The 25,026-nt window shown below is 62.5% G+C and overlaps 1 protein-coding gene across 2 annotated transcripts; it reads left to right on the forward strand.

Moving 5' to 3' along the window:
- Nucleotides 1-64: 64 nt before the first annotated feature.
- CPZ (carboxypeptidase Z) lies at nt 65-22,270 on the forward strand. Of its 2 annotated transcripts, none has more exons than XM_052641666.1 (11): nt 65-178; nt 4,811-4,843; nt 5,982-6,356; nt 8,518-8,730; nt 10,781-10,977; nt 11,704-11,865; nt 12,174-12,332; nt 15,970-16,105; nt 17,887-18,026; nt 21,063-21,162; nt 21,834-22,270. In XM_052641666.1, exons 1-11 carry the CDS (start codon nt 94-96, stop codon nt 22,166-22,168), a joined length of 1,935 nt encoding a protein of 644 aa, XP_052497626.1. In that variant the 5' UTR covers nt 65-93; the 3' UTR covers nt 22,169-22,270. The 2 variants fall into 2 exon arrangements, with proteins under 2 accessions (XP_052497626.1, XP_052497627.1); XM_052641667.1 differs by lacking the exon at nt 21,834-22,270 and adding an exon at nt 21,748-21,809.
- Nucleotides 22,271-25,026: the final 2,756 nt, after the last annotated feature.

The following is a 25,026-nucleotide window of genomic DNA, read 5'->3' on the forward strand; positions in this document are numbered from 1 at the left end:
GACTCCGCGCCCGCGGGGGGCGGGAGCCGAGCGGCGCTGCGCCCCGGCCCGAGTGCCACATCACTCGCCCGGCCGCCCTGCCCGCCGCCCACCATGCGGCCCCCGCCGCCGCTGCTCCTCACCATGCTGGTCCTCGCCGCCGCCCGGCCCGGGTGCCAGCCCGCCTGGGACCCCGAGGGTAAGGCGGGACCGCCCGGCCCTGGGGGTGGAACTGGGCAACCCCGGAACCGCCAACTTTCCTCCGCGTGACCCGGGGCTCCAGAGAACGTCCCCCAAACGGGCACCCCGTGAACCCTGGACCTGGGGGTCTGCACCGGAGGGGGCGCCTGACTCGCTGATCGCATCCAGGCTGGGACCCCGGGGTGGAGTGCACAGGCAGGTTGGGGGTCAGCAGAGGTGCCCAGCTCTCAGCACCCAGGGCTCCATCCAGCAGGGGCTGCTTCTCGATCTGGGCACCGCCAGCCCGGGGCAGGGGGGTGCCCTGCGGGTGGGGTCCTGAGGAGCAGGTGCCAGGGCTTTGCAGGAAGAGAGGGCATCTGAGGTCCCCGGTCCTTCCAGGAAGGGGGCGGCCTCTGGACCCCGTTGCAGACTCTTGAGCCCTCCCTCCCAACTCCGTGATGTGGACAACAGTGTCTCCGGAAGCGGGTGCAGAGGGCCAGGGAGCGGGTGCGGCCCCTGCCCGGGAAAGGGGGTGCTCCTGGAGGATTCTGGGGGCAGGGGACGGCGGGACTCAGGGAGTGTCCAGGGGCTGCGCGCCTGGGAGGGTGATGGGAGGCATCTGAGAAGGGGGGCCAGCTGGGGCCTGGGCTGTGGTCCTCCCCACACCTTCTGGGTGGGCCTCAGTTTCCCTTCACATTGAAAGGTGAGGGTGCGTCTGGTCCGCTGCCCTCAGGGTCCTTAGCAGCAGACACCTGTGATCCGGACCGCGGTGGGGGTGGGGGTTCCCTCCCACACTGGGGTCTGGGCCTGTTGGATTCTGAGTCTCCCAAGCGCCGGAGGTTTGTGGACACCTGAGAACTTGCTGGCACCAGCCAAGTGGGTTGTGCCAGGAGCAAAGGGCCCCTGCAGTTGGCTGAGCCCATCTCTCCCTCTCCTCTCTCAGCTCAGGCTGAATTTTCTCTCCACCTCTGCCCCACCTTCCCCTCTCTCCTCCCCCACTTTCTACAGAAAGGCCCGGGGCCGGGCAGTGTGTCTGGGTGTCTTGAGTGTGTGCCCACACCTGTGTGCACACGTGGGATGCAGAAGGTCATGCAGAGGGTGCCACGGATGGAGCCTCCCCCAAGACCCCAGGAAGTGTCCACTATTATAGGCTTGTCAGGGAGCACAGACCCCCTCCTCCAGGAAGCTCTCCCTGACCTGCCCTTTTCCCAGGGAGAAGTGCAGACCCTCCTCTGGACCAAGGCTGCCCCTTCCTCACCTGGAGGCTTGGGCAGGGAGGGTCTCTGTCTTCCCCTCTGTGTGGCATTAGTGCCTCTTTGTAGAATAATTCCTTTTTCTGGTGGGATCTCCTTGTGAGCATGTGTGGTCCGTGGAAGCCCAGTGCCTTTCTCAGACCACACAGTGATGAGGGCAGGGCCAGGCAGCTTGACTCTGGCCTGCTATGTCCAGGACTGTCCTTGTCCTTCCTGTCTCACTGTCCTGGGGCTCAGAGCAAGCAGGCCTAGACACCACCACCGCCCCCCACCCCCCCCACCCCCGGCCTGTCCCTTGCCTTCTTATCAGCAGCCTGGAATTTGAGGCAGTTTCCATGCTTTGAGGGGCCACGCAGGTCTGGGTTCAAATCCTGTATTCCCTGGACGACTGTGTGTCCCTGGGTAGATGGGCCGACCTCTCTGACCTCATTCTGTTATTGTTTCCCATCTTAAGATACCATGACCCCCTGGCAGTCTTGCTCCCTTGGTTGAAGACACGCTGACACCTTGTGGTCAAGAGGTGTAACGGTCACGTGTGGACTGCTCAAGAGCAGCCTTTGGACCAGCGCTGTCCAACATGCTAATGCCAACCCCCAAAACATCGCCTAACATTTCCCAGAAGCTACCCGAAAGAGATAGTGAGAAACAGGTGAAATTAAACTTAAGAGCAAATATTTAACCTGATATATACACAATATTGGGGCTTCGCAGTTGGTGCTAGTGGTAAAGAACACGTCTGCCAAGGCAGGAGATGCAAGAGACACGGGTTCAATCCCTGGGTCCGCAAGGTCCCCTGGAGGAGGGCACGGCAACCCACTCCAGTGTTCTTGCCTGGAGAATCCCATGCACAGAGGAGCCTGGTGGGCTGCAGCCCCTGGGGCTGCAGAGAGTCGGACACGACTGAGGTGACTTAGCAGCTTAGCTGCAAGTTGGTACTTTACACCCGAAGCACACGTCCGTTTCGAGTCGCAGCCTTTCAGGTGCTCGGTGCCTGTGCGTGGCTGGTGGGCACCACCCTGGACGGTGTGTCCTCTCGACCCCACCCCAGCCCGAGCTCCCCGAAGGCCCCCACTGGGGCTGGCTTGTTGTTTTGTGTCCCCCAAAGATATGTTGAAGTCCTAGGTGCCCTCCCCCATGCCTCTGCCTGTGGCTTGATTGGGACCTGGGGCCTTTGCAGGTTTGGCTGCGATAGGAGGAAGGCGCACTGGCTTAGGCTGGGCTCTGAATCCCGTGACTGGTGTCCTTGGAAGAGGGTGGGAATTTGGGCACAGCACACCGGAAGGAACACGGGGTCACGGAGGCAGGGAATGGGGTGATGTGGCCACAGTTCAGGGTTGCTGGGGGCCCAGGAGGACTCTTCTCTGAGCCTGCGGAGGGGTGTGGCCTGCCAGCAGCTTGATTTTGGGCGTCTGGCCTTCAGAACCGGGAGAGGATCAAGGCCTGTTCCACCAACCTGTGGGTCTTCGTTACAGCCGTCCCAGGAGGTGAGTCCACCGTCTTTCTCTTGCTCCTGGTAGCCACGCTGGCAGCACTGGTGCACATCCGTAGATGCTGCCCTCCTGTCCATCGCAACGGGCACTGCAGTCTTGTGGGCGAGTCACAGGGGCCAGGCCCCCTTCTTCCTGTGCGCCCCCGAGCCACTCTGTGTTGGGCCCTCCCTAAACCCTGCCATCAGCACCAGCTCGTGGGGCCCTCCAGCAACAATGGTGCTAAGTTGCCCAGTCGTGTCCATCTCTTTGTGACCCCATGGACTGTAGCCCTCCAGGCTCCTCTGTCCATGGGATTCTCCAGGCAAGAATCCTGGAGTGGGTTGCCGTTTCCTCCTCCGGGGGATCTGCCTGACCCAGGGGTGGGACCCGCGTCTCTCACGGGTCCGCACTGGCGGGCGGATTCTTTACCACTAGCACCACCTGGGAGCAACAATGGGCACTAGTGCCCCATTTTACAGACAGGGAAACCGAGGCCCAGAGCCTCAGCTTTCTCATCTGTGACTTGGGGAGGCTTGGAGCCACGTGCAACCAGGAGGGATACGCTTGTCAAATCCACTCAAGTCCAGGCAGCTGAGTGGGTCTGATGCTCAGAAGGAGCTGGCTTGGGGGTAACTGCTGTGTTCCGGCCTCCTCTGCCCGCATTTTCCTGAGGCCAGCCGAGGCCCCAGGGCCAGTGGGAGTTTTACTCACCAAGTCTGAGTGCGTTTTCAGCTCTGCTCTGCCCTGCTCAGTTCTGGGCCAGCACGTGGCAGGCACAGGCTTGGCACTGGGACACAGGTGTGGGGAGGAAGGGGCCTTGGCGTGAGCCACTGAGCTCCTGAGCTGACAGGTGTGGCATTGCACGGGTCGGTGAGTGTGAATTCTGAGTGTGAGTGCTGGGCACGGATGCTCCTGGCGGGGAGGTCCTGCTCCGACTGAATCCGTTCGTCTTTTCTCCAAACGCAGATGGGCAGTTAGTGCAGCGTCCAAGCAGAAACTGGTGCGGTTCCCCGCCCTTCCTTTAGTTCCGCATTTTGGTTCGTCATCACACCTCCTCATGCTGCAGAGGGCAGTGGGCACAGCCTGTCAATGGCTCAGACCAGAAAGGCTTGGAGTCGGGTGATGGGGTCAGGTGATGGGAGTTGGCATGTGCTTGGAAATTGCCAATGCGCAGGGCGGGGTGGCGGGCAGCTGCAGCCCTCTCTGTTATGCTGAGGGGCAGGCCTGTTGCCTGGATGCTTCAGGAGAATTATCCTTCTGCCCCTTACGTTGCCCGAGTGGTCCCAGCCGGCTGGGACACGTGGAGTCCTTGGCGAGAGGGCGCCTTGAATGTCTCCTTCCTGTGACAGCTTAGGGAGCTGGTCCGCGGGGGTCAGGGGCTGTGGCTGCCCTGTCCTTGGTGGGGGTACTGTGTGTACAGGGGGCTGCTCAGCTAGCCTAACAGGACCCCCCACTCGTATCCCCCCACTGGGGGGCTCACGTGTGCTCAGGTAGGCTTCCGTGACCCTGGGCTGTAAGGTGAATCCCTAGAAGCAGCCTCCATCCTTGTCGGACCATGGTCCAGGCCTGGGTTCCAGATGGAGATCTGGGGTTAGGACATTTCCCCTCTGGTCCCAGCTCGTTCTGCTCTGCCTGTCTACCCCCCGCCCCCGCCCAGCACCCACTTCCTGATTTCTTGTTTCCTGCACTTCCATCCCCCAGCGTCAGCCACAGTGGAGGTGTTCACACCGTGGTGATGGGCCAGCACTCCGGGCCAGTGCTCTGCCTCCTGTTAGGGAAGCTCTGTGACCTGAGACTCAGTCTTCCCTCCCGGGCCACGTGGACGTCAGAGGGCGGGAGGGGCTGAGGGCCCGGCCCTGTGAGGAGCAGCGGGATCTGGGGACGGGCAGGGGTCCCCACCCCTGACGATGTTGCCCTCTCTGTCTGCAGGTGCATGCTCCGGGTCTGCAGCCGCAGACAGCGGTAAGTACCTGGACCGCCCGGTTTTGTTTTGTGGGAGTGAACGCAGGGCCTCCACACTGTCAAAGCCTTTTAGGGGGAGGAACCCGGGGTTCTGCAGTGGGTGATGAGTAAGAGGGCCCATCGATCAAATCCAGACCTAATTAAAAGAGCTGGAAATCAGGCAAAACAAGAGCAGGAGGCCCCTCCCTTTGTGCAGCTGGGCTCCCACCCCTGGCTCTGCCCTGGGCTCCTGCGGGGGTCTCTTCCATCCCTCCCTCCCCGCGGCCCCCCAGGCGGGCTTGAGGAGGTCTGGGGTCTGACTTGACGTGCGTGTGTGCCGTGCTGGCTGGCTCTGCACCCTGGGTGTTCTCGGCACCTGCTGAGTCCGGGGCTGGGACAAGCCCCTCCCCGGCTGGCCCCAAGTTCCTGTCTCTAAAGTGAGGGAGCACTGAACTCCTGGGGGTGATGCTGGAGAGGACGTGGATCTGGCGTATCAGAGGTGCTCAGAGCAGGCATTTCTTCAAGGCTCCTCCTGCCAGATTTGGGCATTGGGGTATTCTGAGCAGAAGGACTGGATTTTTTTTTTTAAGTGAAAGTCGCTCAGTTATGTCCGACTCTCTGCGACCCCATGGACTATACAGTCCCTGGAATTCTCCAGGCCCGAATACTGGAGTAAGTAGCCTTTCCCTTCTCCAGGGACTCTTCCCAACCCAGAAATAGAAACCAGGTCTCCAGCATTGCAGGCGGATTCTTTACCAGCTGAGCCACAAGGGAAGCTGGTAAAGAATTATTTTTTTCTTTTTAAGTAAGACAGTATTTTCGCCAAACAGAAGTCAACCAAATGCCTTAACGAGGCAACCCCTTGGCTGGGCTGGCTTTCCTGGGCCCAGTCTGCGGATGTGGAAGCTGAGACCCAGGGCAGCCTGCCAGGCCCTCTCACAGGTCAGCCCGGGGGCCATCTCTGGTCCTCCCAAAGGCCCTGGCTCCCTCCGCCATGGGCCTTGTCCGGGCCTCTCTGTGCCGCCCATTCCTGTGGGCTCGGGTCCTGAGTGGGGTCAGCTCGGTCAGAGCAGCACTTAGTAGGCAGCGCGTCCTGGGGGGTCATCATGGGAGGGAGTGCCCTGGTGACCCCGCCGTCCACCCCCCCCCCCCACTGCAGCCACGTGTGTGGACCTGCAGCTGCAGACGTGCAGCGACGTCACCTACAACCGGACGGCCTTCCCCACGCTGCTGCAGCACCGGACCCGGGCGGCCGTGGAGTCCAGCTCCGAGTACATCCTACTGAGCGTGCTGCACCACCTCCTGGAGGGCCAGTGCAACCCCGACCTGCGCCTGCTGGGCTGCGCCGTGCTGGCCCCGCGCTGCGAGGGCGGCCGTGTACGGAGACCCTGCCGCCACGTCTGCGGGGCGCTGCGCGAGGCCTGCCAGCCCGCCTTCGACGCCATCGACATGGCCTGGCCCTACTTCCTCGACTGCGGCCGCTACTTTTCAGGCCCGGAGGAAGGCTGCTACGACCCTCTGGAGAAGCTTCGAGGTGGGTTCCGGGGGGGCCCCCACGGTGGTGAGTGGCTGGATGACCGGGCGGATGAACAGGACATGCGTCAGGAGGGCAGTGCCTCGGCCAAGGCGGAGGCCCTGGGTGCAGGGACCAGGCTGGGAGGGCAGAGGGTGGGGGCCTGAGTCCTGGATGGCACTCCTCCCGCCCATCAGAGAACTGCAGGGCGCTGGCGTGGAGAGCCTGTCTCTCTTGAGGCCTGCCTGGCAAATCCTGTGATCACCTGTGGCCGTTCCTGAAAGACTACACGTGGGATATTGACTGGAGCGGCAGCCAGATGCCTCAGAGTGGGGTCTGTGGAACCCCGTGGGCTCAGGGAAGCCACCCAGAGGGGCTGTGGAGACGGGCTTTGGTTTCTCAAACAGACAAATGAGTGGAGCTGGAATGGGCAGTCCCGGGTGGTAGTGAGCCCCCCGTCTCAGGGGGTGTGCAAAGGGCTTCTGGGGGCCACGTGGCTGTGATGTGCGGTGATGGGTGACGAGTGCCTCTGCAGGCCTCTCTGACGCCCAGCTGGGCTTCCAGAGTGAGTGAGACGGATGACCCCAGTGGCAGTGGGGCCCTTGGTGGCCCGCGAGGAGAGCCCCCTGTGCTGGCCTAGACCGCAGCTCCCACATTACACGTGGCTCCTGAGAGCTGGGAACGTGGCTCAGGTGACTGGAGATTTAAGTTTTGATTTTCCTTGACTGTAATGAATTTGAGCCTAAGTGCAAATAGCCACCCATGGCCAGTGTGTGTGACATCGGTTGGTGCGGGACGGTGGCTTCCGGTGTCTCATGTAGTGACATCACAAAGCTCACAGGGAAGTCCGCGTGACCTGGGGTCAAGTGTCACACACGTGTTGTCTTGTTAAGACCCCACAGTGACCCTGAATACGGGTGCAGCCATTTCACAGGTGACAGAGTGGAGGCTCTGGGAAGGCCACCAGCAGCAGGGAGGGGGCTGGTGTGAGCCAGGCCGGCCACTGACGGGTGGGTCGATCAGTCCACGCGCCTGATGGCTCTCAGATGCCCGCTGTGTCCTCGGCTCCCAGCTGGGAACCAAGGAGGTGGGGGGTGGCAACCAGGGGCACCTTGGGCTGGCCCCCAGCCAGCCCTGGCTTCCCACTCCGCCAGTCACTGGCTGTGCAGAGCTCAGGGCTGATCCTGGAGCTGAATCTGGGAGGGAGATGAGGGTGCCATCTACCTGCAGCTTCTTTGTGACTCAGTGGCCCATGGGCTGCACTTTGCATGCAGACGGTAGCCGTCCGCCGGGGAAGAGGCAGGAAGCGTGGCTGGGTGGGGGCCAAGAGATAGAGGAAAGGAACCCGACATCTCTGTGGGGCCAGGCCTGCCGGCCCCAGGGAAGCCCGCAGAGTGGGCTGGAGGGAGTTTATTTTGGGCCAGTCCGCCACCAAATTGCTGGTTCCGTCTGCTTTCTTCTCCCTCAGGAACCATTTTGAGCAGAAACGAAACCACAAGGCAAGTGAGACGCTTGGGAAAAGCGTCCACTGTTAGCGCCCCTGCCCTCCAAGACCAGCCCGCTGGGGCCTGCGTCTTCCCGTGCAGAGACCCCACAGGAGGGGGTCTGGGAGCCCCTGGGCTGACCTTGGGGTGCTCCTGTGCGCAGGAGGGGCCCACCAGCTGGTCTGGGAATGGCCGTGATAGACAGCCGGCCTACGCCTGAAAGCCCAGACTGTCTCCTGAGGAAGATTTGCGAATGTAGGGGCAAAGCATACCTTCTGCAGCCCCCGTCCCTCCCCTCTCCTCCCCCGTCACTGCCGACGCGCGGGGATGCAGTCACCCGAGGTCAGAAGGCAGCCAGGCCGCGGTTTTCTTTGAGGATCCTGTGCGTGAGCCTGTTCCGTATTCTGCTGCTCTGCATGTTACGAAATTTCCAAACCAAGCCCACACGCCTGTTCCTCACTGACGCCAGGAGCTGCGTTGCTGTGCATGCCTGTCGGGGGGTGTGATTAGCTCTCCACGTCAGGTTTCACAAAGGGAGCTTTAATTACAAACGCAGTCATGTCTGGGGAGACGTCCGAGGGGTCCGTGTGGGTCCCGACATCCCGGGCTCCCCAGGGCGGGGCCGGGGCTGGGGGTGAGGGCAGCCGCAGCCCCGAGCTGACCCCTGGTGCCTGTGTCCACCCCCACCCCGCCCCCAGGAGGCCTGGACATCGAGGAGGCGCTGCCCTCGGGCTACCCGCCCACCTTCATTCAGTTCACCCATCACTCCTACGCCCAGATGGTGCGCGTGCTGAGGCGGACGGCAGCCCGCTGTGCCCACGTCTCCAAGACCTACAGCATCGGGCGCAGCTTCGACGGCCGGGACCTGCTGGTCATTGAGTTCTCGAGCCGGCCTGGCCAGCACGAGCTGAGTAAGCTGCTGCCTCTGTCGGGCGGCAGGGGGTGAGCGGTCTGGGCTGGGAAAAGGCACCAGCCTGCTTGGCCTTGGGGCACACGAGCAGGTCCTCGGTCCTAATCAAAGCCCCCCGTGTTTGGGGGACGGGGTGGGTGGGGATTTGGGTGCTGGCCACATCCCACCAGGCGTGTGCGCCCACTGTCTCAGCCACGCTGGGGGTTGGGGAGGAGGCGGCCAGGAGGGTCACGGCCCCGGGGGCTGCAGACGTCTGGGCCTTGAGGTGAGGGGTGTACAGTGACCGCAGGCCCGTCTGGCCTTGTCTGTCTCTAGTGGAAAACTTAACTGCGTTTTGTTGTCTCTGAAACCTTGCCCTGCTGCACCGGATGCCAGGCGGGTATGTGGGCGCTGGGCCCTGGCCCCTGACAGCTCCTCCTCTGAGTGGCTTGGTCCGCATTCAGAGAGCGTCTTCCTATTTATTTAAAACCCAAGTCCATTTCAGCTCCTAGGAGGGCTACGTCCTGTTTCGAGCTGGGGCCCCACGTGGCGAGTGGTGGATCTCACTGTCCCTGCAGCCGCGCTCTTGCAGGGCTCAGTGGCGGTCGGGCTCAGCGGCGGTCAGACCCTGCCCCAGTCCTGGTTCACCTGCTGTGACGGAGAAGGCCCTTCCGGCCTGCAGTGCAGATGCTGGAAAAAATGACTGTGAAGCAATGTCGGGGCAGGTCAAGGAAAAGGCGCTGGGCTCCGGGGTGGGGCATGGGGGTCTGGCCCCAGAACCCCGATTTTCTGGCGAAGACTCGGCGCCCTGGCTGGACAACCTGTTTCCTGGGTGGTGAGGCGAAGATGAATACCAGCCCGGCTCCAGGGCACCAAGAGCATCTGGGCACAGGGTCCCAGGCCTTCTCCTCGGCCCCTCAGCTCGTCTGTGCCCGAGACCCTGCGAGTCAGACAGGATTGGTCTGGAAATAGTCCCATCTGGCCTTGGTCCTTCCCGAGTAGTCAAGCACGGCCCTCGTCTTGGCGAAGCGGCTCCGGCCCCCTTTGCTGGTCCAGCTGCGCTCAGCCTGGTTTCCATCCGGGTGGCTTCTGCAGCATGAACTTCATGTTCCCAGAGCCCCATCTCCCATTGGGGGTCGGAGGTCATCGAGCCTCGCCGCTGCCTCCAAGGCCCACCCTGCCCGGCTCCCCCGCCTGCTCTGGGCTGAAGGCGGGACTCTCGCTTTCAGGTTGAGTGGGCGCACCTGTGGAACAACGGGGCGGGCGGTGTCCTCTGTGAGGGGCCATGGGCGGTGACTGCTGTGACAGCCTCAGGGGCATCTGTGCGCTGGGACTGTGGGAGGGACGGGGCTGCACACAGCCTGGGAGGGAGATGCCGTTTTCCATGTGGGCAGTGCGGGGCTCAGAGAGGAGAGGCGACTCATCCAGGGTCCACATTAGCAAGACCGCTGGGCTCCTGGTCCACTCTTGCACGCATCCACCCATCCATGTGGCCACCCATTCTTCCATCCGTGTATCCTCCAGCCACCTTCATTCCTTCTTTCTTTCCTTTCTCCCATCCTTCTCTCTTCCTTCGTTGCTTCCCTCCTTCCACCTAGCGATCCTCCCACCCACCCATCTTCCCTCCATCCAGGCCTTCACCCATCCATGCATCCTTCCATCTGTCTTCTTTCCTTCCACCTACCCACCTACCCATCCCTCCATCTATCCATCCTTTCATTCGAGGGCGACCTGTCTTCCCGTCTAAGCACCAGTGTCTGCTCTCCTCCACCGCACAAGCACGAGGAGTGAAATGAATGTGTGAATGAATGAAATTCACACAGACCGACGACAGTGTGTAGGGTTATTAATCAGTTATCGATCTGTCACGCTAGTGTTTAAGGCTCTACGTCACCGATGAGCTCAGCGAAAGTGGTGGCCTTGATGAGACCTCGTTAATCACAGAGACACTTGGGCCAGAACAAGTGTGAATAGGTTCCATAACAACAGGCTGCCCTTGCCACGCAGGCCCTCAAGTTTTCGGGGACCCCTGGAGACGACTCCCCAGGGTCACTGTATCCCCCTCCCCACAGTGGAGCCGGAGGTGAAGCTCATCGGCAACATCCACGGGAACGAGGTGGCGGGCCGCGAGATGCTCATCTACCTGGCCCAGTACCTATGCTCCGAGTACCTGCTGGGCAACCCCCGAATCCAGCGCCTGCTCAACACCACCCGCATCCACCTGCTGCCCTCCATGAACCCCGACGGCTACGAGGTGGCGGCCGCAGAGGTGAGCGCCCCCACGCCGGCCCTGCGGCCGCTGCCTTCCACATGCCCCGCCCGTTCACCCGCTAGCGGCCGTGGAGGGTCTGTGTACCTGGCATCCTGGGTCATCGGGAGTCAGCGGGCATCCAAACAGGCAAAGCCCTGCTTGGCGTGGGGACCGATGCTGGGAATTCTGTGGTGGCTTAAAAGGTGACATGCCCCGTAGAAACAGGATGAAATGGGTGGGTGGGAGGGGCCAGGAGTGGAGGGCCTCTTGGAGGATGTGACTGAGCAAGGCCTTCAAGGGGTGGGCAGCAGGCCATGCATCTTTGACGTGAGGCATCCCAGGCAGGGCACAGCTGGCCAGCGTGGGGCCTGAGGTTGGAGGGTCAGCCCGGAGGTCAGGGAGGTGGTGGATAAGCTCCAGAGTTCATCTCATGAAACCAGAGAGAACCCCGCCCACCATGACTCTCAGCCCAGCCTTGCACCTCCCCCCAGGCAGATCAGGGTGGGCGTGCTGACCCCTGGCTGGGGGCCGTTCTCTGGTTCAGGGTGCCCCCACCCCTGACTCTCAGCCCAGCCTTGGGCCTCCCTCCCAGGGGGATCAGGGTGGGTGTGCTGACCCCTGGCTGGGGGCTGTCCTGGGGTTCAGGGTGCTGCCCACCATGACTCTCAGCCCAGCCTTGCACCTCCCCCCAGGGGATTAGGGTGGGTGTGCTGACCCCTGGCTGGGGGCCGTCCTGGGTTTCAGGGTGCCGGCTACAACGGGTGGACCAGCGGCAGGCAGAACGCGCAAAACTTGGACCTGAACCGGAACTTCCCTGACCTGACGTCCGAGTACTACCGCCTGGCCTCTGTCCGCGGCATGCGCAGCGACCATATCGCCATCCCCCAGCACTACTGGTGGGGTAAGGTAGGAGCCCGCTGCCGCACCCAAGGGTCTCTGGTTATTCCAGGACCCTTGGGGGGTCCTGCCCCTACTGAAAGCTCCCAGAGCCTGGCAGGTGCCTGGTGGCGGTGTGTGGGAGGGCTGCCTGGAGGAGGTGGCGTCCACAGGAGATGGGGGAGGAGAGTTCCAGGCCCAGGATGGGCACATGGGAGCAGCTGGTGGGGAGGGGCTGGGGCGGAATCCTAAAGCCTGGGCGTGGGGCTGAGTGATCAGCGGGGACGCGCCTGGCCCTGAGGACCGTCTCCTCCTCCCCCCCGACCCACCCTGGATAGGTGGCCCCTGAGACGAAGGCAATAATGAAGTGGATGCGAACCGTCCCCTTCGTGCTCTCGGCCAGCCTCCACGGGGGCGACCTGGTAGTGTCCTATCCCTTCGACTTCTCCAAGCATCCCCAGGAGGAGAAGATGTTTTCTCCCACGCCCGACGAGAAGGTGAGAGGCTGGGCGGGTTTGCTGTGGGTGGTGCCCTCGGGGGGCCTAAAGTCCTTCGGGTCCTGAAGCGAGTGAAACCTTCCAGCCTTCTGAACAATTCGGAGCCTTCCAGACCCAGCTCCAAAGCCCCTCCTCCAGGAAGCCTTCCAGCCAGCTCCTTCCCTCCCTTCTCTGGCCACCCCACCTTCCATCAGTGTCTCCTCTGGGAGCTGCTGGGGTGGGGACCCTGGCTGAGTGCCCTCCCCACACAGGCCACCCCATGTGTTATGTCCCAGGGGAGGGCACCTCCCCCATTGTGGGCAGGGCAGGCTTGCTAAAGGTCAGGCCCTTCCCTGGTGACTCAGCTGGTAAAGAATCTGCCTGCAATGTGGGAGACCTCAGTTCCATCCCTGGGTTGGGAAGATCCCCTGGAGAAGGGAATGGCTCCCCACTCCAGTATTCTGGCCTGGAGAATCCTATGGACAGTCCTCAGGGTCGAAAAGAGTCGGACACGACTGAGCGACTTGTTTCACTTCTCAGGTGCCCTGGGAAGCAGTGGGGTCTGACTTGGAATTCTGGTCACCTGGGCCTGTAGGAGGCCCGTTTTCCCCACCGGTCAGAGCAGCAGGGGATGAGACCCGGGACGCTGGCCGGACCCCTCTCTGGCCACATTCTTCCCTTCTCCGGGGGTACCCCCTGCCCTGACGGACACCAGAGCTGGCCTTCTGGAAGGGCATGGGAGCTGAGGAGACCGAGGCCAGGGAGGGGGGGTGAGCTTTGCTGGGTCACCCCTGGAGCTGAGCTGCGCATTCTGCCCTGATGACCCCCAGCCCCCAGAGCCGTTTGTGCCCCGCCAGGAGCAGGAGTTTCCTGCCCTCGCAGGAGGGTGCCGCTTGCAGGTGTTCCCCTGACCAGCGTGGGGAGGCTCTGGAAGGTCTGACTGGGTCACTAAGGTCTTGTGCTGTGGTCCCTCAGGGGTCCCCCCGTCTCACCCAGCCCCCCGAGCGTGCGGCAGGTCTCTCCACAACCGCCGTGAAGAGGACGGGGCCCTGAGCTGCGGGCCCTCGTCTCCTGGGGGAGACGGAGCCAGACTCGGGCAAGGACGAGGAGGTGCGGCCTCGGCCAGGACGGGGGCTGCCCGGGAGGCCGGGGACAAGCGGGGATGGGGTGTGTGTGTGCCTGTGTGCGTGTGTGGACCGTAGCCTGAGGATGGACTTTGAGAAGGGCGTCCTCCAGGGCCAGCCAACCCGTGGAGCCGAAGGATCAGGTGCGGCTCCCTCAGGCTCCCAGGAGTGAGGTTCAGGGCTGTGGGCAGTGGGAGCTGGGGGGGGCCCAGCGGGCTCGGGCTGAGCCCACCTCCTGCAGCGCCGGGGGGGCTGCACCATCTGTACATCCCCTGTGTGTCCCCGGTGACTGTCCCTGCCCTCGTTCGTTCTGGTGCCCTCTGCCTCTGTCACACCTCACATCCCCACTCACTCAGCCACCCACCCAGTCACCCACTCACTCACCCATTCATTAATTCACCCACTCATTCATTCACCCATCCTCTCATTCATTCCCTCCCTCCCTCACTCATTCCCTTACTCACCCATTCACTCACTCACTCATCACTCACTCACTCCTGCGCCAGCGCGTCCCTAGGGCCTGGAGAGGTGCTGGCTTCTATGCTTGGAGCTCTGCCAGTGCTTCCGGAGTGGCTGGGTGTCTCCCCTGTGCCTGGCCTGCGCCCGGTGTGGCTGTGCCGTCAGAGGGCAGGGTCAGCATCTGGGTGAAGCCGTGTCCTCCACCAGCAGGAGCCGCTGGGCAGCAGGCTCAGACTCTCTGGCTCTCAGGGGCAGATGCGTGAAGATGCCTCGAGGGGGGACGTTCACCTCAACGAGTCCCCACAGAGTCAGAACACTGAGCGCCTTCCCCACCAGCCATCAATCACCGATCGATCATCCTTCAGACCTGCAGCCAGCGGTGGTCTCTGTGGAAACCAGGGTCCCAGGAGAGGCTTGGGGAGTCGAGGAGCAGGAGGAGGGCCTGAGCAGGGTGTCCAAGCCACACCCCCAGACTTCCATGGTGCCCAGTGGACTAGGGCAGCATTCAAGGCTCCTAGGCCAGCCAGGGCTGCCTGCCTCGCCCCTCTGTCCCCCTACACACCTGCCCCTTCTGCCAAAATCCTGCTCCCAGCTCGGCTCCAGCTCCATCCTGCCGTCCAGGCCCTCCCTGGCCCAGCCCATCCCTCAGTGGGAAGGAGCTAGTTTATGCAGGTCCCTGGCCGGCTGGTCCTTCTCTCTGACCCTGGCCCGTGCTCCTGGGCTGCAGCCAGTCCACATCTGCCCCTCCTAGCAGCCCCCCGCACTCCACCTTGTTTCTCTGGGAGTGGTCATGATCCCTGTGTCTTCCCCACCCACCCACACTTGGCACCTGGGCAGAGCTCCTGCCACCAGGGCAGGCCTGATTCCAGCCAGCCTGGGGCTCAAGCACCCTGGAGTGGTGGGGACTTTCTCTGCTCTCCTGAGGGGCTGACTGACAGGTGACAGGAGGCGGCCCCAGGGCAGGATGGAGAGAGACCAGGAGGGAGGATCTTGGGGTGCAGACCTTGGAGAGGGGCTGGCCTAACCTTCTAGGCCCAACCAGCCTAGGTCCCACTCTTCAGATGGGTAGTAGGTACCAGAGAGGTGGGGGCCCAGGCAGAGTTCCAGAAACAACCCCGTCAGCACCTGGATGCCTGCCTGAAACAGCTGATGCTGACCACAGGTGGTAGCGGCTGCTGGCAGGATAGCAGTCCTTGACTGCTGACCTTGGTGACTGCAGGACACTCATGGGCTTGTATTTGGGGACTTGGGCTGTGTCTGTGGGACCAAGTTGCAACTGCAGCCTTACCCCGAGAAACTGGACGCATCCTTCTCCAAACCCCAGGCCCTGGGTCTGAGTCGTCAGAAGAGACCTCACTCTGGCCTGGAGCAGCCGCTCGTTGCTGACCCCACCTGTCCACCTCCCCTTTTCTTAAAGAAGCGTCCTCCTACAGGGACACACCTCTTCTGGGGCCCGGGGGCCCTGAACAGGCCCAGGGCAGGCGCACCCCTCATCCATCTGGCCCTTGCTTGGAACCTTCACCCTGGGTCAGACCTGTGTCCGGTTCTGGGACACACAGGTGGCTGTGTCCAGTCTGGGAGGAGGACCTGGGGCCTGCAAGGGTGAGGGGTGTCATGAGGGTGGGTGGGCTCCTGCAGCGGCTGGTGTCCCCTGGGGACATGAAGTGGTGAATACCACAGACGTTCACGTGAGAGGTGAAGGCGGTAAAAATGGGACCATCCCAGCCCCTACCCCCCCCACACCTGTTTCCCCCTAAGGCCTGCCCTCCGCACAATAGCAAGACATGCTTCATGCCGACCTACCTCCGGAACGCCCCCTTCCCGAGGGGAAGCCCACGCTCCCTAGCCAGGGGTGCAGGGCTCCGTGACGTGCCCGTGTAGCCACCTCCGGTCCTTTGCACCTGCTGGGCCCGCTGTAAGGACACTGCCCCCCTCCCACCCGAGCTGCAGGCGTTCCTTGCGGCAGCCCCGCCCGCAGGAGGCACCTCCTGCCTCACCCTCTGCCCCCAGCTCAGAGGGCGTCCAGCAGGGCGCCCACCACAGCCCTCGCGGTGCCCTCTCCGTCTCCCTTCCAGATGTTCAAGTTGCTGGCCCGAGCCTACGCCGACGTGCACCCTATGATGATGGACAGGTCGGAGAACAGGTGTGGGGGCAACTTCCTGAAGAGGGGCAGCATCATCAATGGGGCGGACTGGTACAGCTTCACCGGAGGTGCGCGGGCCGGCAGTGGCGGGGGGGGGGGGGGGGGGGGGGGGGGGGGTTGGGGGTTGGGAGGGGCCGGGCCCGGGGCGGGGCCTGGGGCAGGCTGGAGCCCGGGGCAGGGGCGGGGCCTTGAGTGGGGGCTGGGCTTGGGGCGGTGCTTTGGTTGGAAGCAGGGTGGGCCGGGGCGGGGCTGGAGGTTGGGCGGGGCATGGTGGGGGACCGGGCGGGCCAGAGTCCGGGGCGGGGCCTGGGGTGGGACGGGGGCGGGGCCTGGGGTGGGACGGGGGCGGGGTCTGGGGTGGGACGGGGGCGGGGTCTGGGGTGGGACGGGGGCGGGGCCCGGGGCTGGGCAAGGGCTCAGCTGGGGTGGGCAAGGGCTAGGCTCTGGGTCGGGGCTGGACTGGCACTTCCTGTTGCCTTTTCTGCGGTTTATTAAATGGCCGCTTACCATCTCGTGATCCCACCCATGACCAGTTTGCCTTTTGGGGGTTTTGTAGGGTTGCCTGATGGGGTACAGGATTGTCAGTGAGGCTGGAGTTTGAGAGAAGTGAGGAAGGATGTTGAGTACTATATACATACTAAGTCCAAACGTGGGATATTCTCACACTAAAACTATATTCATTATTTCTCTGAGATGCGGGAGCAGGGGACTCCCTGTGCCATCGGGGCGCCCGAGGCTGAGCCCACAGGCCTCCCTGCGCTGCTGGCCACCCCTCCATGGTGGCACGACGCTGAGTATTCATGTCCCTTGACAGATAAGGAAATTGGACTCAGACAAGGAAAGGGCCGGCTCGAGGGCTCAGCCTGTGGCAGAGCTGGGACTCACCCTGCCTGTCCCCCGAATTCTCCCGGGAGGTGGACAGGGCGGCCCCTCAGCTCCTTTCCAAAGACATGTTCTCCTCTGCTCAGCACCCCTGCTGCCCACGGTGGCACGTGTGTCCTTCCCCGGAGGGGGCAGTGCAGCTTCTCTCTCGCCAGGACCCAGACACATGGGCCCCCTGGCGCTCGGGGGGAGGGCTTCGAGTCTCCATCATGACCCTTCGGTGGGGTCTGTAAAGTGCTGAGCCTGGGAGAGGTGAGCCGGGCTCCCCACCCACAGGGCATGAGTTCAGGAGGGTTAGGGGCCACGGCCAGGGACAGAGGGGCCATCTGTGTGTGGGGGGTGTGGCCTCACTGCGGACTTGAACGGTAACTCATGAAGGGTGGCTCCTGGCTGCCAGGGCCTGGAGGAGGCCCTGAAGCTCTGAAGGTCTGGGCCCCAGAGCCGCCTAGAAGCTTCTGCTGAACAAGACCTCCCAAGCACTTGGGGTGGAGGGCAGCCTCAGGGGGCGATGGTCAGCCAGTCCTGCTCCAAAGGCTGTTTGGCCTGCCAGGCCAGCCGTCAGCCCCCCTGGGCTGGGCTCCCCCAGAGACGGAGGTTGTAGGACCTCCCTCTCTAAATTGTCCTCAGGACTGTCCGGTAAATGGACGCTGTTACCAGTGATCGCGCTGGGGCAGGGGCACGTGTGCCCCCTAGCGTGAGCCCAGCTTCTCTGCTGGAGGTGGACTTGCTCCTTACTCCCCAGAAGGCCACACAGGTGGTAGGGGAGTCTGTGGACGGGGCGCCAGACCACTTGTTCCCCAGCCCAGTTCCCCCTCCCCTGGGACCTTGGGTGGGAGCCGTCTGCCTCCGTCTGTCCGGCTGGGAGGCCGGGATAGGACCGGCCCCTCCCAGTTTTCCAGCCCGGGGCCCCGCGGGAGCCGGTGTTGAGGACCGCTGCCTCAGCTGCCCCCACCCCATCGTGCTGCAGGCATGTCCGACTTCAACTACCTGCACAGCAACTGCTTTGAGATCACGGTGGAGCTGGGCTGCGTGAAGTTCCCCCCGGAGGAGGCCCTCTACACGATCTGGCAGCACAACAAGGAGCCGCTGCTGAACTTCATGGAGATGGTGAGCTCTGGGCGCTGTGCCCCGGCCCCACTTGGGAGCTGGCGTGGGGAGGGGGCCCCAGGCCCGGGCCCTGCGGCGCGCGACCCCCTGGGCCGGGCTCCGAGTGGCGGGGCTCGGTGTCCGCACGGTCACGTCGTTATTTTGCACTTGCTTCTTCGTTAACCATCTGCGTTCACGAGTGAAGGCTCGCCAGACGTCTCTTCTCCCCTAGGCCCAGCCTCGGGGTGGCTGGGGATGTCAGGGGGGCATACATCAGGGTCCCCAGTGCAGCAGGGGTCTCTGTGAGGGGAATGCAGGGGCTGGTGCAGCCCAGGGGAGCCCCTGACCCAGCCTTGGAGGCCAGGTTGTCTTCTTGGAGGAAGGAGGCACCCCGGATGTGTCTTGAAGTGGAAGTACGGGAGGTCATGCCACGGGACAGGGACCCTCTGGCTGAGGGGGTGGCGTGGGGGTGTTTAGACCACCGAGGGTCCCGTGGCCAGAGTGAGGGGCGTGGCTGTGGGAACGGGTGAGCCCTGGCTGGGAGCACGCCTGCAGGGCATGGCTGGCAGCAGGGTGCGGGGTCGTCAGGCAGGGCCTGAGTACATCTGCCCCTCAGGCTCCGAGGGGAGGACACGGGCTGCTGGGGCGGGAGTGGGGCAACAGGACTGAAGGGTGACCCCCTCATCGTGGGCTGAGAGCCTCCAGAAATAAGGGTGCCTTGAGTGCGGGGCCTCAGATAGTATGTCTAAAGTCACCCCTCACCAGACCCAGAGAACTGAGACTCCCGGTGGACCAGTGACCATGTGGGGACCCAATGCCGAGGTCCCGCCACCCCTCCCAGCCCTGCCCCAGCCCTCAGGCTCCGCAGCTTGCCCCCCACCCCTCCCAGCCCTGCCCCAGCCCTCAGGCTCCGCCGCATGCCCCCCACCCCTCCCAGGGGATGCTGTTCTGAATAGGGTAACGCTCATGTGAGGGACACGGGAACTCAAAGCAGAGCGTGATAACGGGAGTTTTTCGAGAAGCCTCTGCTTTTTTCTTTTTCCCGAGCATCTTTAAGAATCATAAAAATGGCGTGTTGCTGCCAGTGAGGAGCAGGTCCAAAGAGAGGAGGAGGATTGCCAGAGGGAGACAGTTGGTGCTCCTGCCCCCAGCCCCAGCCACGCGGCCTCGAATCTGCCACCAGGCCTGGCTAGGAGACGGGGCTCCCGGGTTTTTCAGTCGGAAGAACGAGGGTGCTGGGGAAGGATCGTGCCAGTCAGGGGACCGTGGGCTCCCATCCGGGATCACGGGGGCTCTGATATAGCCAGAGGAGGAGACGGAGAGGGTCAGAGAGTGACCGCTGGTCCGATGTCATCGGCCTCTCGAACTCAGATCTGCCTCCCCCAAGCCCCTGTGTCGGTGTCGACGCCCCTCCCTTCTGGAAAGATCAGGAACTTCCTCCCGTGGGGAGCGAGCAGAGCCTCTGGGCCAGCAGCTGCAGCAGCAGGGAGGGAGCAAAGCCCTGGATGACAACTGGACATTGTCAGCGTGGGGTCCTTCTTGGCGGCTGTGCCAGCGACTGCGCTGCCCGGGGCCGGTCAGCATCAATAATGGCCCACGGCCAGGCCCCCTCGCGCATCCCGCTTTACGACCGTCTGGTGGAAATGACTTTTAAGGAGCCTTAAATGGGGCTGGGATCGCTCTATGGATATTGCATGTGAAGGTTCGGGGCATAAAGATTTAATAGTAAGCGCGATACTGCGAATGGCCGGGCAGCCTGTGGCCGAGCCTGGCTGCTCCCAAGGACGGTCCCCAGGACAGCTGCCCGAGCCTCCTGATAAGGATCTGTCTGTCATGTCCACTGAGGCCTTTCTGCAAGTGATCCTGACCAGGCCTGAGGGGGTGGCGTCCACCTCCCTCTGGTTTAGGAGGCGGCCGGGGGTGTCTCTCCTCCTCTGCCTGAGAGCTCCGCCTGAGAGCAGGGACGGACCAGGAGCTCGCCGGAGGTCCTTCTGTGTGTCTGGCCTCTGCTCTTGGGTTAGGGGGCAGGGAAAAGACAGACGGTGACATCACAGTGAGGTCAGAGCTGGAAGAAGGGAAACCAGGACTGTGGGTTTCCCAAGGAGGCCCCCGATGTGACCGGTCATCAGGCAGGGCTTCCTGGAGGAAGAGGAGTGTGAGCTGTGTCTGGAAAGGGGAGAGGAATAGGTCAGGCGTTGTGAGCAGAGGAAGGGCGGGGTGGAGGCTGGCAGTCTTGGGTGGCCCTGGAGGAGGGAGGGACAGAGCAGCCTCCTTCAGGGACAGAGCAGCCCCCAAGCTGAGTTGCCCCTCCCACCCAGCGTCCCAACCTCCTCTAACACGAGGAGGATCGACCTCTGGTTGTTTCCAGCCGATGGAGCCAGGGTGCTCAGCTTGTGCGTTGCACGTCGTTTTAGGAGAACTGTGCAGAGGGTCCGGGAGCTGCTTTCTTTGCCAAGTGTAAGCCTTCCTGGCCTGATGGTGACGTGTGCGTGAACTGCGGGGCATCTGCTCAGACACTGCCTGTGCTTAGGACCAGCCCACCGAGAGCGTGGGGCCACCCTGCCTCCAGCTCGGCTGTACTAATTCTTACTCCCCAAGGTGGGCACAGCGACCCTCTGTTACAGATGGGGAGAGGAGCCGAGATGCCCCGGTGGCTTGCCTGAGGTCAGAGAGCAGGTTGGTGCCTGGCCGGGACTGACACCAGGGTCCCAACCTTCAGGCCCGTGTCTTCCTGCTGCCTCCCCACGCCTTTGGGACCCTGGCCCCACCAGCCCTGGTTACCCAGGCAGGGGGCTCAGATGTGTTCACAGGTGGGCATGAGGGGTCTGCCGCTCAGGGCTCAGGAGATGTTGTCGGCCAGACCCCCCGAGCTGGCACTGTTGGCCGTTTGCAAACCCGGAATGGGGTTGATTGTTGCTGGAGGAGGACCCTGGCGGTGGGCTCCTCATTGCTCACCCTCACTTCATAGACGAGGGTTTCCCTGGAGACAGGCTGGGTGGGCTGTCGGCCCTCAGGCAGGTACGAACTGTATCCCCACCTGGTGCTTGGCCCCTTCAGGTGCACCGGGGCATCAAAGGCATGGTGATGGACAAGTTCGGCAAGCCGGTCAAGAACGCCCGGATCTTAGTCAAGGGCATCCGCCACGACATCACCACTGGTGAGCATCTCCTGGGGACTCCTGCTCAGAGTGTGACCCTGCTCCATCCGCCCACTGCTGGCCTGGGGGGAGGATGAGGCTGGGGAGCCCTGGGGGTCTGTGTCCCCCTCGAGCTGTATCTCCTGCATTGTTGAGCCCAGCGGGGGCAGGGGGGGGAACACATGCAGGCCCTGACTGCTAATGACCATCAACGTGGATTCTGTGTTCCTCAAGAAGCGACTGCAGGGCAAACACCACCGTTATGGAGGGAGCCTGTTGGTTCACATCCCAGAGCTTTTATCCCACTGATCAGCTGTGTGTCCTTGCGGGCTCTGGGTGCCCTCAGGGATTTCACAGCTGGTTTGAAAAATACTGTACCCTGTGATGTGTGCTCCTGGAGGAAACAGTCCAGAGAAAGAAGGGCTTGTTAATTGTGTGTGTAGGGGGGTGGGGTGGGGGTGGGATGGACTGTGAAGGCTTCAGAGAGGAGGTGTGCCTAGGCAGGACTTTGAGGGATGAATAGGAGTCTGACAGAGGGAGGCGGTGGGAAGGGCGTTCCAGGCCTACACAGAGGCGAGCGCACCCTTGGAGTCTGCTGCCCTGCAGGCGATGCTCCCTGACCCCCGGTGCCCACCGTCGCAAGGCCGTGTGAGCCCAGCTCCGAGAGCCGCTCTCCTTCCATGTGTCTGCAGCCCCAGATGGTGACTACTGGAGACTGCTGCCCCCCGGGGCCCACATCGTCATCGCTCAAGCCCCCGGCTACTCCAAGGTCATCAAGAAAGTCATCATCCCCTCCCGGATGAAGAGGGCTGGCCGCGTGGACTTCATTCTCCAGCCGCTGAGGACTGGACCCCAGAAGTTCCTTCCCGGGTCCCGGAGGGGTGGGCTCGGAGGGGAGCCCCAGGAGCCCGACCAGGAGCCCCTGGGGGCCCGGAGACAGCCCACAACCGGCGGCAGCAAGCCCTGGTGGTGGTCCTACTTCACGTCGCTGGGCCAGCACCAGCCGCGCTGGCTGCTCAAGTACTAGGCGCCCTGGCCCTGCCAGACGCGCAGGCCACGTCGTCTCCTGCTCTTGATCCGTCTTCCAGAGGCGTCCCACGAAGCCGTCTCCGTCTCATTAAAGTGTTTCTCTGCCCCTCCCACCGTGATGAGAGGCTCTGTGTGCGCGGCCCAGCGTGGCCGCTGGAGGAGAGAGGGCTGCCTGTCCTGCCCACCTCCGGGGTCCTGGGCACGGGCTCCTCTGTCCCCCAGGCGGCCGTCCCAGGGCGGCCCTGCCAACCCTTCTGTGCACAGCCCATTCCCAGAAAGGGAGGCCTTGAATCCAGAGGGGCCTCGATGTTATAGACAGAAAGCCAAGGTTTAGCAGGGGGCGTGGTGCCCCAAGGCCACCCGGAGAGGGTGAGCTGGGAGCTGGGAGCTGAGACTGCCGGTCCTGTGGTTGACTGCTGTGTGTCTGGGAGGATGTGGATGCAGGTGGGAGGTGGGGGGAAGCTAGGGGGAGCCTGGTTGGGGGGCGGGGAGTTGGCTGAGGCCCCAGCAGGTGACAAGGTCATCATAGTCTCCAGGGCAGGTGAGCTGGCAAGAAGCATGGCCCAGCAGTCACCCTCAGAACCGCCTGACTCCAGGAGGAAGGATCTCCCTCCTCAGCCCCCTCCTCATCCTCTGATGAAAGCATCTCAGGTCCCTTCAGGGCCCCCTCTTGGTCCACCTCTGAAGTTCGGTGCGTCTGTCCGTCCTGGGATCTGTCGGATGGGGAGTGAGGAAGCCTAACAGAGGAGACGGTGTGCTAGTCAGCTAGGGCTGCATAGCAAAGCCCCGCAGACCACGCGCACTCGTCTCCTGGTCTTGGAGGCTGGGAGGCCGAGTCAGGGTGTCGGCAGGCCCCTCCTGCTCCAGGCCTGTGTCCTTGGTATCTAGACGGCCGTCCTGACCCCGTGTCTTCCCATCCTGCTCCCTCCACACCTATCTGTCTCTCTATCCCAATGTCCTCTGTTTATATAAATCATTGGATGGGGGCCCACCCTGAGGGCCCCATTTGATTTGATCACCGCTGTCTCCAAATACAGTCGCGTTTGCAAGTACTGAAGCTTAGGACTCCAACATATAAATTCTGGGGAATAGGGGTGGCAGGGTGGGGGAACACAGTTCGACCCCTAAGAGGAGGACCAGCCACAGCTCGGCTCCTGGTGGTGTTCTTAGAGGTCCCTTGCATCCTTAGTCCCAGGCCTGGGCAGGGTTGACCCCATACAGAAGTGGAGGTGTGTCTTGCCAGAGCAGTAGCTTCACTTCAGCTGAATATCAGCCTGCCCCCCAACCCCCGCCCTTGCCCATCAGCATTATGGGATCGTGTCCTGCCAGCCTGGACCAAAGCCGACAGGAGCGGGCATGCTTCTGGTGCCAGGCGGTGATGTTTCTTGGGGGGGTGTGCAGGAGGGGGCACGGGCCTCCTCCCGTCACACAGTCTGGGTCCCATGGGCACGTGTGCGTCCTGGGGGTGATCCGGAGCTCTGCTCAAACACCACGGCTCTTGGAGTCCCTCTGCCCCACGTTCACCCCCGTGCCAGCAGTCCTGAAGAGCAGCGTTTATTTGGTCCCACTGTGTCCCGGTCACCCCATCCTTGCTGCACAGATAACGGGTGCCACCCAGAGAGCTTGTGTGGCGAGTTCAGGACCTGGTGCTGTGTGGGTGGTGTCATCTGAGTCCCTCCTGCAGGACCCTGTGTGGGGTTCCTGCTCTCCCCCCGTCTCTCACCGGCTCTGCTGGTCGCGGCCACCTCCCGGGTTGGTCTGAGAGGCGGAGACAGCTCTGCCTGGAGCCCAGTTCACGCTTCAGGCACTGGAGGTGAGGACAAGGGCAGGGAGGCTGACCTCTAGGAGACACCCCAGCCCCCGACTGGTGCCCACCCCGTCTGCCCACAGTGGCTCCTCTGTCCTTTCAGAGAGCCCGGGAGTCCTTGGCCTCGCCCTGAGCCAGGGTCCCTCCCATCGTTTCAAGTCTCCTGGTTCCTAATGTGGGAAACGCTGTTTGGAAAATGTCAGCTCTGCAGCCAAGCCCTCACTGCCCTCTTCTCCACGATGGGGGTGGGGGGAGCGGGGATCACAGTTTCCAGAGCCTGAAGAGGACAGAGCTGGAAACAGGGTTCCTTTGTAGGGGGAGCATGGATGGGTTCATGTCCTTGGCTCCAATCCAAGCTCAGGATTACTTGGCCCCACGTGCTACCCCGAGAACCCTGGGTTTCCACAACGATGGGAGAGATCAAGTCTGTATTTGTTAGAATCAATCATTTGCTTTATTCCAAACGCATACACGCTAACCTCAGACAACACCACCCCTCCACTGGCCACGTGATGACGGAAAACAGTTTAAGATTTTCCTTTTTTTTCTGTTGCTTTTGTGCTGGGAAATAACCTGCTAAGGATACAAGGTCAGATTATTAGCTTTTACTCATCCTGAGGCCATGTAGCTGAGGGCCAGCAGAGAACGGCAGGCAGATTCGGAAACGGCGGGAGACTGGTCTGCTGGAGACTCAGCCAAGGATGTCGGGGAAGCGGTTGAGGGGTGGGGGAGGGCGTGGCTCAGAGACTCAAGGAGGCAGGCAAAGTATTTGGAACTTAAAACCATGATTCGTGAGCCAAAATACAACTTGCAGCTGAACTGAGAGAGAGATCGGGGGCCTTGGTTGTGAATTAATGTCTGGAAAGGCCAAGGACAAATATATCACTGAGAGAAAGCCACAGGGAAAAGATGTTGAGGACAGACCCAGCAGCCCCGTGTGCAAATACTAGGGGAAAAATCCAAGTAGTAGAAAAAAAATGGAGCTAACAATGGATTTGTGATGGCAGATTGAAAGAGCTCATAGGCTCAAGGCAAGACTGGTGGAGAAA

Source organism: Budorcas taxicolor, chromosome 6, assembly GCF_023091745.1.
Source record: "Budorcas taxicolor isolate Tak-1 chromosome 6, Takin1.1, whole genome shotgun sequence".
Lineage (NCBI taxonomy): Eukaryota > Metazoa > Chordata > Mammalia > Artiodactyla > Bovidae > Budorcas > Budorcas taxicolor.

Coding starts and splice junctions, on each gene's coding strand:
- CPZ (XM_052641666.1), top strand. CDS start 94: ATGCGGCCCCCGCCGCCGCTGCTCCTCACCATGCTGGTCCTCGCCGCC. Junction 8,731..10,780: donor GCCTGGCCAGCACGAGCTGA/GTAAGCTGCTGC, acceptor CCCTCCCCACAG/TGGAGCCGGAGGTGAAGCTC. Junction 12,333..15,969: donor CTCCCACGCCCGACGAGAAG/GTGAGAGGCTGG, acceptor TCTCCCTTCCAG/ATGTTCAAGTTGCTGGCCCG.